This window comes from Heteronotia binoei, chromosome 7 (genome assembly GCF_032191835.1).
Source record: "Heteronotia binoei isolate CCM8104 ecotype False Entrance Well chromosome 7, APGP_CSIRO_Hbin_v1, whole genome shotgun sequence".
Lineage (NCBI taxonomy): Eukaryota > Metazoa > Chordata > Lepidosauria > Squamata > Gekkonidae > Heteronotia > Heteronotia binoei.
The window spans coordinates 11,314,367-11,328,982 of NC_083229.1; the positions used below are offsets into that span (position 1 = coordinate 11,314,367).

A 14,616-nucleotide genomic window follows, 5' to 3' on the forward strand; every position below is an offset into this window, starting at 1 on the left:
ATGGCTGGATAGCGTTACTGATGTAACAAACGCAAATTTGAGCAGACTTCGGAAGGATGGTGGAAGACAGAAGGGCCTGGCGTGATTTTGTCCACGGAGTCGCAAAGAGTCGGACTCTGTGTAATTGAATAACAACAACCAAAATGCAAAGCTTTCCTTAGAAATTTTTGCCAGAGACCAGAGAGGCTTGGTTGGCATAGACTGACACCTACTGGTGATCATCGTTTTTAGTGATCGCACATCTTTGCTTGAAAGGAGTCCAGCGTTGGATTTGCTCCTGCCACGTCTTTGGGTGATTTCCGAATGCCAGCTCAAAACCACCCCCATAGCTTTCCAAACAGTGCTGAACTCAGCAAGCTGTTCTGAAGAGTGGAAAGAACAGTAAGCAGATTACTGCTTATGTTGCCAACTATAGTGGAATAGGAGCGAAAGAAACAAAAAAATGTGCTCCTAAGCAAACCTATGGGGAAGGCAGTGGCAAACCAACCCTTAAAAAGTCTGCCGTGAAAACATTGTGAAGGCAACGTCACCCCAGAGTCGGAAACAACTGGTGTTTGCTTACCTTTAAGCAAACCTGAAGAGCCCCATGGTGCAGAGTGGTAAAACTGCAGTCCTAAGCTCTGCTCATGACCTGAGTTCGATCCCGGCAGAAGCTGGGTTCAGGTAGCGGGCTCAAGGTTGACTCAGCCTTCCATCCTTCTGAGGTCAGTAAAATGAGTACCCAGCTTGCTGGGGGGAAAGTGCAGATGACTGGAGAAGGCAATGGCAAACCACCCCGTAAAAAGTCTGCCATGAAAACATTGTGAAAGCAAAGTCACCCCAGAGCTGGAAATGGCTGGTGTTTGTACAGAAGACTACCTTTACCTTTTAAGCAAACCTAAACATCAAGCTGAAGAACTACCGGTACAAATTTTTGGAAAGACGTAAAGTGAAGGGAAGGTCAGATTAAGTTGTCAATGACAGAAGGACCTCAAAAATATCCATGAAGCAGCATTATTTCTTTGTTTAATTTACAAAACATTTGTGTCACCAAGGTTTAGATCAAATCAAGCCTAACCTCTCCCTAGAAGGTAACATGACTAAACGGAGGCTGTCATAATTTGGTCACATGAGAAGACAAGAGTCACTGGAAAAGACAGTAATGCTAGAAAAAAGCTGATGGCAGCAGGAAAACTTAATGTCAGAAGAGCCTTGCTGGATCAGACCAGTGGTTCATCTAGTCCAGCATCCTGTCTCACACAGTGGCCAACTAGTTCCTCTGGAGGACCAACAACAGGGCCTAGAGGCCGGGGCCTCTTCCTGGCTCTGAATGCCTGAATGTAGAGGTTTCCCCTAAGTCACCATGGCTAGTAACCATTGATAGATGTATTCTCCACAAATCTATTTCATCCCCTTTTAAAGCTGTTCTTTTCCTGTGGCCCTCACTACATCCTCTGGCAGAAAATTCCGCATTTTAATCACTCTCTGTGTAAAGTGGCCTTTCTTTTTGTCCGTCCTGAACCTACTGCCCATCAGCTTCATTGGTCGCCCTCGAGTGCTAGTATTTTGGGTGAGGGCAGGGCCAGTCCTAGACTATCTGGCACGCAAAGCAAGGCTAACTTCCGGTGCCCCCCTGCACTGGTAACCTCACTGAGTCACATGGGGAAGGCACTTAATTTGGCACCCCCAGAAGGTTGGCGCCCTAGGCAGTTCCCTAGTTTGCCTAGTGGCAGGGCCGGCCCTGGGTGAGGGAGAAAAATACGGGATGGTTCGACTCAATCAAGGAAGCCACAGCCTTCAAGTAGCAAGACCCGAGCAAGGCTGCTAACGAAAGGATGTTTTGTAGGTCATGAATTCATAGTGTCGCCTTAAGTGGGAAGCAACTTGATGGCACTTAACACGCACACACACATACACACCACCAAGGTGCCTAACAGGTAAAAGGTATAAGGGAAAAAGTAAAAAAAAAGAAGAAAGAATATAATATAGACGTATAATAAAAACAATTCATTAAAAGGTAAACCCAAAACCATGGCATTAAACACCCAGTGATAAAATGTAGAGCAGGAAGGAGGGATCATTGAGGGAAAGGCAAACAAAACACAGAAGACGACGACATTGGATTTATATCTCGCCCTCCACCCTGAATCTCAGAGTGGCTCATAATCTCCTTTATCTTCCTCCCCCACAACAGACACCCTGTGAGGTGGGTGGGGCTGAGAGGGCTCTCACAGCAGCTGCCCTTTCAAGGACAACCTCTGCCAGAGTTATGGCTGGCCCAAGACCGTTCCAACAGGTGCAAGTGGAGGAGTGGGGAATCAAACCCTGTTCTCCCAGATAAGAGTCCACACACTTAACCACTACACCAAACTGGCTCTCTTCACCCGCTGGCAGAAGATAGTGATAAAAGGGGACAGACAAATATCCCTGGGGAAAGTGTTCGTAGTTTTGCCATCACTGAGAAGGCCTTCTCTCAGGTTTGCCACCCACCTAATTTCAGAAGCTTGGGGCATATATAGCAGGGCCTTAGAAAGTGACCTTATGGATCAGGTCGGTTCCTAAGGCAGCAGGTGGTCTTTCAGGCTCGTTCCCAAGCCATACAGGTTAGCGACAGCACCTTGAATTGTGCCCAGAAACGGATTGGGAGCCAGTGTAGATGGGCCAGATATTATTCCTACAACTCACTCCAGTTAATTGCCCCCAAATCTCAAGCCTTTAGAAAATGCTGATTCTGTGAATTAGGCAGATCATGAGAAGGAGGGCAGGGAGGGTTGCATCTAGGCCAGGGCAGTTTCTTGTGGCTCAAGGAAATGCTGATTGACACTTTGGGGTCAGTCAGAAATTTTTCTCCAGGCCAGTTTGGCAAGGGATCCTGGAGGGTTTTGCCATCTTCTGGGCATGGAGCAGGGGTCACTGGGGATGTAGGTGTGTGTGTGGGGGGGGGAGTATTTGTGAATTTCCTGCACTGTGCAGAGGGTTGGACTAGCTGACCCTGCAGGTCCCTTCCAACTCTATGATTCTAGGAAAACGTTACTGTAGGAACTATCTTAATACTAGGCACTGTTTTTGTTTCTTTAGGCAAAAGCTTTGGTTTTGAGTGGGTATTTCCTTCTCATCTTTTCCCTGCAGAAACAGTTCTAAATGCTCCTGTTGCTAATGCTGAAACAGCCACCCTTCCAAACCAGGGTCGTAGTGCATTGAGCAAACTTTCATTAAAAAAACAGATCATGCTGACTGCATCCTTACGGATAGATAATCTCTGGACCAGGACAGTTTCTCCTACAAGAACTGCTAGCCAAATGCAGTCTTCAGGTTTCCTAGTGATGCTTAAAAAGCCATTTGACACATTTAAGGAGCGATCCTAAGCAGGTTACTCGGAATCCTCCTTGGGTCTGTTTAGTAGGGCTTACTTCCAGGAAAATGGCTTTAGGATTGCACTGTTCATCTCTTCTTTTTCATCTCATTTTCATGAGGTAAATGTTTTACCGTATAGAATTTTTGGAAACCAGTAAAAAAATAAATTAATTCTTCAGTGTGCACATTTTGGGGTGGGTGGGAATACTTATCCAAGGGATGGGAAGATGGGGGGAGGAGGGTGTGGTGAAAATTGCCCCCCCCCATGGACCCAACAGTATGTCACATCTCCGTCTCACAGAGCAGCTTTCATGCCAGTCAGATAAAAGCTTCTGTTTGCTTTATGCCAAATGTTGTAAAACGTATTAACTCTATGCAAGATAACTATTTATGTCCTTTCGCAGAGATATTGCTGCTAGAAACGTGCTGGTGTACTCCACCGACTGTGTGAAATTAGGTGACTTCGGTTTGTCTCGCTATATGGAAGACAGCACATATTATAAAGGTGAGGAGGTAGAATGTCTTAGAACTGTTGGTATCTACGGACAAACGTTTTGGTTTGGAAAAGTAACATTGACAGCTTGACTTCATTCCCAACAATGAATTGATCCCCCCCCTCCCCAATTCATCTTCAAGCATCCATGACTGTTGGTTATTAGCCATAAAATATAAGTCAAAGTTCCATGAATAAGTGATTGTATACCTTTATGGGTCATGGACTGGGAACAAACAGGGATTTTTATGTACTGGAAGCATCCAGGTGGTCACAATAGGGAACCAAATGCTGGATTAGTTAGGTGCTAGACCTGATGTAATAGCCTGAATAGCCCAGCTTAGCTGGAGCTGGCTGCGTTCCTCCCACTCCTGGAGAGAAAAAAGGGGTGCAAATTTGGAGCAAGCAGAAGTAAATGTCTGCACCAGAAGTCATCACCTGACTGCAAATTCTGTTTCAAGGGCTCTTGAAGTGCCCTCAATCCCAGCTCAGAGGCATTGTTGCCTACACTGACCATGGACAAACTCAGCATGATCCTTGCCTGCCTTTGCAACTTTACAATTGATGGTGGATCTCCAAGCTCTTAGTTAGCTATACTTTTTTCCGAACGTGGGACAAGGATATATCACCTTTGTGCAGAAATGAATGCAAAGCAGTATTCACTTTCCCCGTTTTGGCTCTCTAGAAAGTTTTGCAGCATGAATAGCTGCAGAGTTTGGAAGCTAAACAGGGTTTGGCCTTGGTAAGTACTTGGACGGGAGACTCTCTCCTCCCCGCCCCCTTCCCCAAGCAAGTTCAGGGCTGTCGTGCAGAGAAAGGCAGTGGCAAACCACCATTGCTTCTCTCTTTCCTTGAAAGCCCTATGGAGCACTTGATGGCACATCATCATCATCGACTGCAGGAAGGTTTTCCTTCTGCGTGGAATGTGGCACAAAATAACATTTTCCAAAGGCCCTTCCACACTATTGAGGGCGACCAGACAAGTACGCTTTCGCACGGGCCATTCAGAGACGCTCAGCTGCCTTTTCTCTCTGCCCTGCAGCTTCCAAAGGAAAACTGCCCATCAAATGGATGGCACCCGAGTCCATCAACTTCCGACGTTTTACCTCAGCTAGTGACGTATGGATGTTTGGTAAGTGAACGCTAGGTGAACACTTCCTTGGTAAGAGCTAGGGTTTCAAAAAGGAATCAATTCCAGCCTTTCCTTCTTATGTATTTGGCCCTGCCTGAATGCCCATTATGTCAGGCGTAATATGTAAAGAAGAAGAAGACTGCAGATTTATACCCGCCCTTCTCTCCGAATCAGAGTCTCAGAGTGGCTTACAATCCCCTGTATCTTCTCCCCCCACACCAGACGTATAATAAAAACAATTCATTAAAAGGTAAACCCAAAACCATGGCATTAAACACCCAGTGATAAAATGTAGAGCAGGAAGGAGGGATCATTGAGGGAAAGGCAAACAAAACATAGAAGACGACGACATTGGATTTATATCTCGCCCTCCACCCTGAATCTCAGAGTGGCTCATAATCTCCTTTATCTTCCTCCCCCACAACAGACACCCTATGAGGTGGGTGGGTCTGAGAGGGCTCTCACAGCAGCTGCCCTTTCAAGGACAACTTCTGCCAGAGCTATGGCTGACCCAAGGCCATTCCAGCAGGTGCAAGTGAAGGAGTGGGGAATCAAACCTGGTTCTCCCAGATAAGAGTCTGCACACTTAACCACTACATCCTATGGGTAGGTGGGGCTGAGAGAGCTCTCACAGAAGGTGCCCTTTCAAGGACAACTCCTGGGAGAGCTATGGCTGACCCAAGGCCATTCCAGCCACTGCAAGTGGAGGAGTGGGGAATCAAACCCGGTTCTCCCAGATAAGAGTCTGCACACTTAACCACTACACCAAACTGGCTCTCGTGCCAGGTATGTCTGTGTTCTTGATACATGAGCACAACTGTCTCTTCATGCACGGTGCCTGTTAGTGAAGCCGAACCCCCTAGCATTGGACTGGAAGGCCAATTTTGCTCTCAGTACAGAAAAAACATTGCTAAGGGGACAGGAAGGGCAGTGCCGTTTTAGACATTCAGTATGCTGCTCTCTGACTTTCCGTTTTCTCTGCCTTGGGTGTAACTGAGGCTGGGAGGAAAGGGGGGGTTAAAAGAGAAAAATAAGCACCCAGTTTCAGTTCACTTGTTTTCAATCACTAAACACAAGCCATATTGCTGCAACTTGCCTGTGTAAAGGAATGCACATCTTAGGGTACTGCAGAATGCCTTTTGCCCATCAAGAGACACCTCTGCCAGGCCCTCGTTGACAATTAAATTGACAGGAAAGCACATTGCAAGATTGCAAGAAAGTCCTGGGTGGTTTTCCAGACTCCGAACATATTTGCTTCTCAGGGCCAGTGCGTGGGAGTAGGCAAAGTAGGACGTCGTCTAGGGCGCCACCTGGCCTAGGGAGCACCACTGGGCGCCCCCTCTCCAACACATGATTCTGGCTCCTGACCACTGTCACCTTGTCCTCTCCCATCACCAAGCTGCCCTCAACAAAGCCAAGCCATCCCCCTGTCCCTTAGGTGCGACTTGGCCTCCCCCCCTCAACCTATCCCACCACCCTCCTTCCTGGCATGGCCAGCAAGCACTAATTCTCACAATTTTTTTGAAATAACTTATCACGTTTGTTTTTTTAAAAAAATTAAAATTAAAAATTAGTAAATTAAAGATGTGAAAAGTTTCAAGTTTAGCGCCCTTGTTTTCCTTATATTTTTTAGATAATTGGGAGGGGGGCCTAGTGGGTGATTCGCCGAGGGCGCCGGAAAGCCTAACATCGACCCTGTTGCTTCTTTGAACTCCCCAAACACATTTTAACATTTCAAGTGTATTCGTTTCTGTTCTCTCTTTGAGTTGCTAAACAATTGCTTTGTGAAATCATGGCTTGCCATGTCTGTGAGCCGCCCTGAGCCCGCCTTTTGGCGGGGGAGGGCGGGATATAAGAATAAAATTTGCTTTGCTTTGCTTTGAAACAGTAAAACAGTTACAAAATCACTAGCTAAAAGAAGAGGAGAGATTGGATTTATACCCCACCCTTGGCTAGCCAAAGGAGTCTGAGAGTGGCTCACAAATCTCCTTCCCCTTCCCCTCCCCGCAACAGACACGCTGTGAGGTAGGTGGGGTGAAGAGAGCTCTCACAGAATTGCTCTTGAGCAGAACAGCCTTGAGAGATTTGTGGCTGACCCAAGATCATATCAGCAGGAGTATGTGGAGGAGCGGGGAATCAAACCCGGTTCTTAACCACTGCACCAAACTGGCTCTAGGTAGACATGAAAAGTGTCCAGCATTGTTCAGGTGACGTGTTGATAGCGTTCTGCAGTACAACGATCATCTCTGGCTGTGTCCCCCCACCCCAACCCCCAGTGATGTGAATAAAGACTTCAGCTCTTCTGAAGTGCTCGCCATGGCGATGAATACATAACCACATCTGGATCATAGCCCAGGCTAGCCTGATTTCATCAGATGTCATAGGCTAAACAGGGCTGACCTTAGTTAGTACTTGCATGAGAGATCACCAGGGAATTCCAGGGTCGCTATGCAGAGGCAAGCAGTGGCAAAGCACGTCCGTGACTTGACGACACTTTCCACAACCACCAATGCATCTAGGGATTTCTCTCATTTCTCTGACAGTCTGGAAGCCTTTCAGTTGCCTGCTGTGTTTCTGGAGTATTGCCCTCACCAGCAAATTAAAGCTTTTGTTCTTGCAAAGTGCCAAAAAAATAATGTTTATGTAAACACTAGGAGTAAGGCCCATTGTGAAGAAAAATACAACGGGCTCTAGAAGGAGGCTGTAGGCAAGTGCCTACCACCCTTGCTGTCTTCACCCACTCAAGTGAAGGCATTGACCCCCCCCCCACCTCAAAGGTCAGTGGCCTTCCGGTGGAGTTCTTGCCTGATGGGGTTGATGGTGGGTGCGGGTGAGCAAAATCAGCCAATGGCATGCCAGAGACAGTGCGAGCCTATCCTACGTAGGCCACATCCAATCAATGAAAATTCTCAGATTTGCCACCACGGTTGGGCTTTTATTTATTACTGATGATGATTAGGCAGCAGAAGTAACCTCTCTGTCATGAATGAAAATTAGTCCGGAGTCATGCTAGCATTGCGGGTCTACAAGGACATCTGTGCTCCTGCCATTTACTATCCAATCCAGTTTAAATAAATGCATTTAAATTCAAGTATTTTGGACATATTAAGGATTTTTCTACATAGGATTTATGTACCTTAGTCTTCTTGTACCCTTATATCAGTGTGGTGTAGTGGTTAAGAGTGGCAGATTCTAACCTGGGGAATCGGGTATCATTCCCCATTCCTTCACATGAAGCCAGCTGGATGAACTTGGGTCCGTCTCAGTTCTCTCAAAAACCTCTCAGCTCTACCTACCTCTCAAGGTGCCTGTTGTGGAAAGAGGAAGGGAAGGCAATTGTAAGCTGTTTTGAGGCTCCTTAAGGTAGAGAAAAGCAGGGTATTAAAAAAAATACTACTCTTCGTGCTTCACACAAAACTTGCTGAGTGACCTTAGGCCAGTCACAGTTCTCTCAGGGCTCTCTCAGCCCCACCTGTTTCACAAGGTGCCTGTTGTTAGAAAAGGAAGAGAAGATGATTGCTTGTAAGCTGCTTTGCGACTTCTTCTGGTAGAGAGAAGTGGGCTCTTTAAAACCAGCCCCTCCTCACCACAGCAATGTCTGGCTACAGGCCAGTTGCTGCCCTGTGTTTTAATTCATCATAAGAATAAATGAAGGATGTTCTCTTTTGGACCAGAGAAGTGAAGTGATTGGGTGAACCTCATATTTGGAATCCCAGTATTCAGTTTGGTGTTGTGGTTAAGTGTGTGAACTCTTATCTGGGAGAACTGAGTTTGATTCCCCACTCCTCCACTTGCAGCTGCTGGAATGGCCTTGGGTCAGCCAGAGCTCTCATAGACCTTCTTCCCCTGTAGTGGTAAAATGCGCAGACTCTTATCTGGGAGAACTGAGTTTGATTCCCCACTCCTCCGCTTGCAGCTGCTGGAATGGCCTTGGGTTAGCCATAGCTCTCGTAGGAGTTGTCCTTGAAAGGGCAGCTGCTGTAAGAGCCCTCTCAGCCCCACCCACCTCACAGAGTATCTGTTGCGGGAGGAGAAGATATAGGAGATTGCAAGTCACTCTGCGTCTCTGATTCAGAGAGAAGGGCGGGGTCTAAATCTGCAGTCTTCTTCTTCTGAATAGTCTTCGGTAACCCTCTGTGCTGGGGGCGGTGGGTGGGTGGGAGGCAGGCGCTTTGGCTCCCGCCTTGCTCTGATTAAAGACCTTTGTGGGACAGCTGTTTATTTTATTTAAAACATTTTCTGTCGCCTTTCCCACCTGATCAGTATCCCCAAGGCACTAGACATAAAAATATTAGAACAGTTAAAAACAGCATGAAACATAAAATAATGCAGTAAAAACACATAAAAACCAAAACTAGAACCAGGGAGGAGGGCCGTTATCTGTTGTTTGGAGTATGCCAAACAAAACAAAAAGGTCTTTCCCGGCTGGGCAGAAGACACTGATGGAAGGAGGCGGATGGATCTACCTGGGGAGAGAGGTCCAAAGTTTGGGTACCACCACAACCGAGAAGTCCCTTTCTTGGGTCACCTCCCATTTAGACTCAGACGGCAGGGGAAACCACAGCAGGACCACCAAAGATAACCAGAGTGTGCTGGTAGGTTCTGATGCGCTCCTTCCAGTTTGGTGTAGTGGCTAAGTGTGTGGACTCTTATCTGGTAGGACCGGGTTTGATTCCCCACTCCTCCACTTGCACCTTCCTGGAATGGCCTTGGGTCAGCCATAGCTCTTGTAGGAGTTATCCTTGAAAGGGCAGCTGCTGTAAGATCTCTCTTACTCCCACCCACCTCACAGGATGTCTGTTGTGTGTGTGGGGGCGGAGGTAAAGGAGTTTGTGACCGCTCTGAGACTCTGATCCAGAGAGAAGGGCGGGGTATAAATCTGCAGTCTTGTTGTTATGAAATGGGGCGCTGGACTCTATAGACCCTGTGCCCTAATTCGGCAGGGCTCATTCTTAAGTGGTAGCTTACCCCCTTTACTTAAACAGCCCCAGCTTGGGTTCTGCTTTTTGATCATAGTGGGAAATGATGGAACATTTAGAGTTGGCCTTTTATTTTTTTATTATTATTATTATTATTATTATTATTATTAACATTATTATCAACAACAACAACAACAATAATAAATCATCTTTAATTTATATCCCGCCCTTCCTGCCGAAGCAGGCTCAGAGCGGCTCACAACATAGACACTTCAACAGTTAAAAAATACGTATTATAAGTACATACATATTATAAATCATATTACTATAAAATTAATCTTTTTTGTAATTAAAAGCTGCTAAGATTAAATTGGTGCTAAAAACGTGATGTTATGCATCATACAGTTTTTCCGTGGCGACGGTATTCCTTCAACAGTAAAATTGATTGCTGTGAAATTATTAAATATAGGCCAATTGGAAAAGAGCAGTCTTGCAGGCCCTGCAGAACTGGGCAAGGCTCCGCAAGGCCCGCACCTCTTCTGGCAGTTGGTTCCACCAGTGGGGGGCTACAATCGAGAAGGCCCTTTCTCTGGTGACTTTCAGTTTGGCCTCCTTTGACCTGGGGATTGTCAATAGATTTTGAGAACCAGATTGCAGTACCCTCTGGGGAATATATGGGGAGAGACAGTCCCTAAGGTCCCTAAGGAATAAATGGGGAGAGACAGTCCCTAAGGCAGGTCCTCGGCCTTATAGGGCTTTAAAGGTAATAACCAGCACCTTGTAACGAATCCGGTACACTATTGGCATTTCCTGCAATCCCTGCTGAATGTGCTCCCATCTAGGGAGCCCCAATAACAGCCTGGCTGCTGCATTCTGCACTAGCTGTAGTTTCTGGGTTTGGCACAGGGGCAGCCCCATGTAGAGGCCATTACAGTAGTCCAACCTTGAGGTGACCGTCGCATGGATCACTGTTGCTCGGTCGCCACACTCCAGGAAGGGGACCAACTGCCTCACCCACCTAAGATGAAAAAAAGCGGATTTAGCAGTGGCTGCTATCTTGGCCTCCATTGACAGGGCAGGCTCCAGCAGCACCCCCAAGCTCTTGACCTTGTGCGCCATATGGCGCACTGTCAAATTCTGGTAGGGGGATTTCCCTGCCCAGACTGTCGTGACTCAGGCAAAGGACCTCTGTCTTTGCTGGATTCAACTTCAACCTACTCAGCCTGAGCCAACCTGCCACAGCTTGCAGCGCCAGGTTTTTTGGGACACAGTCAGGCCAGCCGTCCATCAGTAGATAGAGTTGGGTGTCATCAGCATATTGGTGACAACCCAACCCATACCTCTGGGCAAGGGGGTGCATATAGATGTTGAGTAACATCGGGGAGAGCACCGCCTCCCGTGGCACCCCACAATTAAGCGGGTGCCTCCGGGACAGTTCACCCCCAATCGCCGCCCTTTGTCCCCAACCATCAAGGAAAGAGGAAAGCCATTGCAAAGCCAATCCCTGGATCCCCGCATTGGCGAGACTGATGGTCGACCGTATCGAATGCAGCCGATAGGTCTAACAACATCAGTACCGCCGAGCCGCCTCAATCCAGATGCCACTGGAGGTCATCCACCAGGGCCACCAGCACTGTCTCTGTCCCATGACCTGGGCGAAAGCCGAACTGGTGGGGATCTAGAACGGAAGCGTTGTCTAGAAAATTCTGTAACTGTAACGCTACTGCCCTCTCAATAATTTTACCCAAAAAGGGTAAATTCAAGACCGGCCGATAATGTGCCAATTCGGCCGGATCTGATGTAGCTTTTTTCAGGAGAGGGCAGACCACAGCCTCTTTAAGCGGCGTTGGAAAAAGCCCTTTCCAGAGGGATCTATTTACAGTGTCCCGTATAGGACATCTAAGCTCCCTCTGGCAAGCTTTAATTAGCCAGGAGGGGCATGGATCCAGATCACAAGTTGTTGGGCGTACAGTGGAGAGGAGTGGTGGCCAAACTTGCTTAACGTAAGAGGCACATAGAATGTTTGAGAGCTGCAAGACATGAATGTCGGATGTAGGTAGGTAGCTAAGAAGGCAGGCAGGCAAACTGATGGGGGGAGGGAGAGGTGGAAAGTAAACAACTTTAACTTTCAGTGCCTTCTCCAAGCCAGCCAACATTGTGGTGGGGGCTTCGAGAGCCACACAGAAAGAACCACATGTGGCTCCCGAGCCACAGTTTGGCCACCCCTGTTCTATGGACATATGAAGCTGCCTTATACTGAATCAGACCCTTGGTCCATCAAAGTCAGTATTGTCTACTCAGACTGGCAGCGGCTCTCCAGGGTCTCAAGCTGAGGTTTTTCATGCCTACCTGCCTGGACCCTTTTTAGTTGGGAGATGCCAGGGATTGAACCTGGGACCTTCTGCTTACCAAGCAGATGCTCTACCACTGAGCCACCGTCCCTCCCCCTATTCTATTTGCATGTGTTTCTGAACAATAAGGTGAGAAGGAAGGATTTTGTTGAAGCGTTTGGAAGTCACAAAGCATGGGAAGGATGGTTTCAGCTTCACTGTGCGTCAGAAAGTGCAACATGAAAGCAGCTAGAGCTCCTTGAGAGTCAGTAACAATTACTTCACACTGCCCAGGGTGTGCATTGTCTTCAAAAATGTTCTTTCTACCTGAGGATAGGGAATGTAGTGTGGGAGGAAACCCTAGATAATGCCAGCCCTCTGGGCAGGGATTTTTTTTTTGGTTTTTTTTTTATTACTAAAATCAGCATAGTTTCGATTGAAACTACTTTGTTCCTTGCTTCGCCTTTTATTTCTTTGTTGAAACTAAACCTCAGACAGAAATGCAGTCAAGAATTGTCTGCAAGTAAGAACAAGCCAGTGAAAACGAGCAAAACCCAAGGGCAGCTAGCACTCGCTTCCTTATCAGCGGGGCAGCTACAGCTCTTGCCATGGTTCAGTGTGGGTGAATTTTTAGTAGGCAGGGCTGAATGTTCAAGGCACCATTTACTGTTTCGAGATGACATGGGTTCCACTGTGGCATTGCAGCAGGGAATGGAAAAGCCTGTGTGGAAGCCAGTGTTTGCTGAACAGCGTAGGCTTTTAAATAGAGTTGCCTCTCATGTCTCTCAGTCTTTACCAAAATACTGAGGAATTTATATTTTGTGTTTTATTGGTTAAGTAACAGACCCCTCAACCACAGTCAGTGGGCAGTCTTGATGGGGGGTGTGGAGAGCCAGTTTGGTGTAGTAGTTTAGTGTGCAAACTCTTATCTGGGAGAACCGGGTTTGATTCCCCACTCCTCCACTTGCAGCTGCTGGAATGGCCTTGGGTCAGCCATAGCTCTGGCAGAGGTTGTCCTTGAAAGGGCAGCTGCTGTGAGAGCCCTCTCATCCCCACCCACCTCACAAAGTGTCTGTTGTGGGGGAGGAAGATAAAGGAGATTGTGGGCCGCTCTGAGATTCAGGGTGGAGTGCGGGATATAAATCCAGTATCATCGTCATCATCTCGGTTTCCCCCATGATAATTATGTGCCCTCTGATAGTGTTTACAAGTCGAAGAAGAAGAGGATATTGGATTTATACCCTGCCCTACACTATCCAAAGGAGTCTCAGAGCAGCTTACAATCTCCTTTCCCATCCCCTCCCCACAACAGACACCTTGCTGTGAGGTAGGTGGGGCTGAGAGAGCTCTGACAGAAACTGTTCTTGAGCAGAAAAGCTTTGAAGAGAACTTGTGACCCAAGGTCACATCAGCAGGGGCATGTGGAAAAGTGGGGAATCAAACCTAGTTCTCCCAGATAAGAGTCTGCACCAAACTAGTGTATTTCTAGTCTAGCTTGTGCAGGGACAACTTAGAGAAGGGGAAAGTACTGTTGGGATCAGTTACATTATTGGGGGGAATTGTTTATAATATTTATTTGCTTTGTAATGAGGACCTAAGTGTGTGTGTGTGGGGTGGGGGTGGGGGTTGTATCAGGCCCTCTTCATAGAACTTCAGAGTAGAATATCTAAGGTTATTCCATATATTAGTCTCACAGTTTGTGCAAATGAATTGCTCAAGGTCATCCAGTAAGCCCTTCTGGCCAAGTGAGAATCTGTTTAGGCTGGATGTCAACCTTTTTAGGGAAGGAGCCTCCTTCAGGAAGCAGGTTCCTCAGAGGACGTTCTCTACAGGTGTGGCCAAGAAAACTTCAATTAGCCGGCATTCAAAACCGACCAGAGTAGCAGGTCCAGGGCTTTTTTTTTTTTTTTTTAAAGCAGGAATGCAGCTCCAGCTGGCTTGGCATCAGGGGTGTGTATGCAAATGAGTTCCTGCTGGGCTTTTTCTACAAAAAAAAGCCCTGTGTGAAACAATGAAGAAGACATTGGATTTATATCCCGCCCTCCACTCAAGAGTCCCAGAGCAGCTCACAATCTCTTTTATCTCCACCCCCCCCCCACCCACAACAGACACCCTGTGAGGTGGGTGGGGCTGAGAGGGCTCTCACAGCAGCTGCCCTTTCAAGGACAACCTCTGCCAGAGCTATGGCTGACCCAAGGCCATGCTAGGAGGTGCAAGTGGAGGAGTGGGGAATCAAACCCGGTTCTGCCAGATAAGAGTCCACGCACTTAACCACTACACCAAACTGCCTCTCTCAATGGTGGTCATGGGGTGTGGCCTGATAGGCAAATGAGTTCCTGCTGCGCTTCTTCTACAAAAAAAGCCCTGAGCAGGACCTATCCACTGAGACAAAATCTAAAGAGCACGCTA

General features: G+C 47.4%; 1 protein-coding gene across 7 annotated transcripts in view; it reads left to right on the forward strand.

Moving 5' to 3' along the window:
- The window catches only part of PTK2 (protein tyrosine kinase 2), a 287,679-nt gene that overhangs the window by 202,269 nt on the left and 70,794 nt on the right, over positions 1 to 14,616 (forward strand). For all 7 annotated transcript variants that reach the window (XM_060243192.1, XM_060243190.1, XM_060243189.1 and 4 more), the window contains 2 exons: positions 3,738 to 3,838; positions 4,869 to 4,958. In XM_060243192.1, coding sequence (XP_060099175.1) covers positions 3,738 to 3,838; positions 4,869 to 4,958 — 191 coding nt within the window. The remainder of the gene's footprint in view (positions 1 to 3,737; positions 3,839 to 4,868; positions 4,959 to 14,616) is intronic.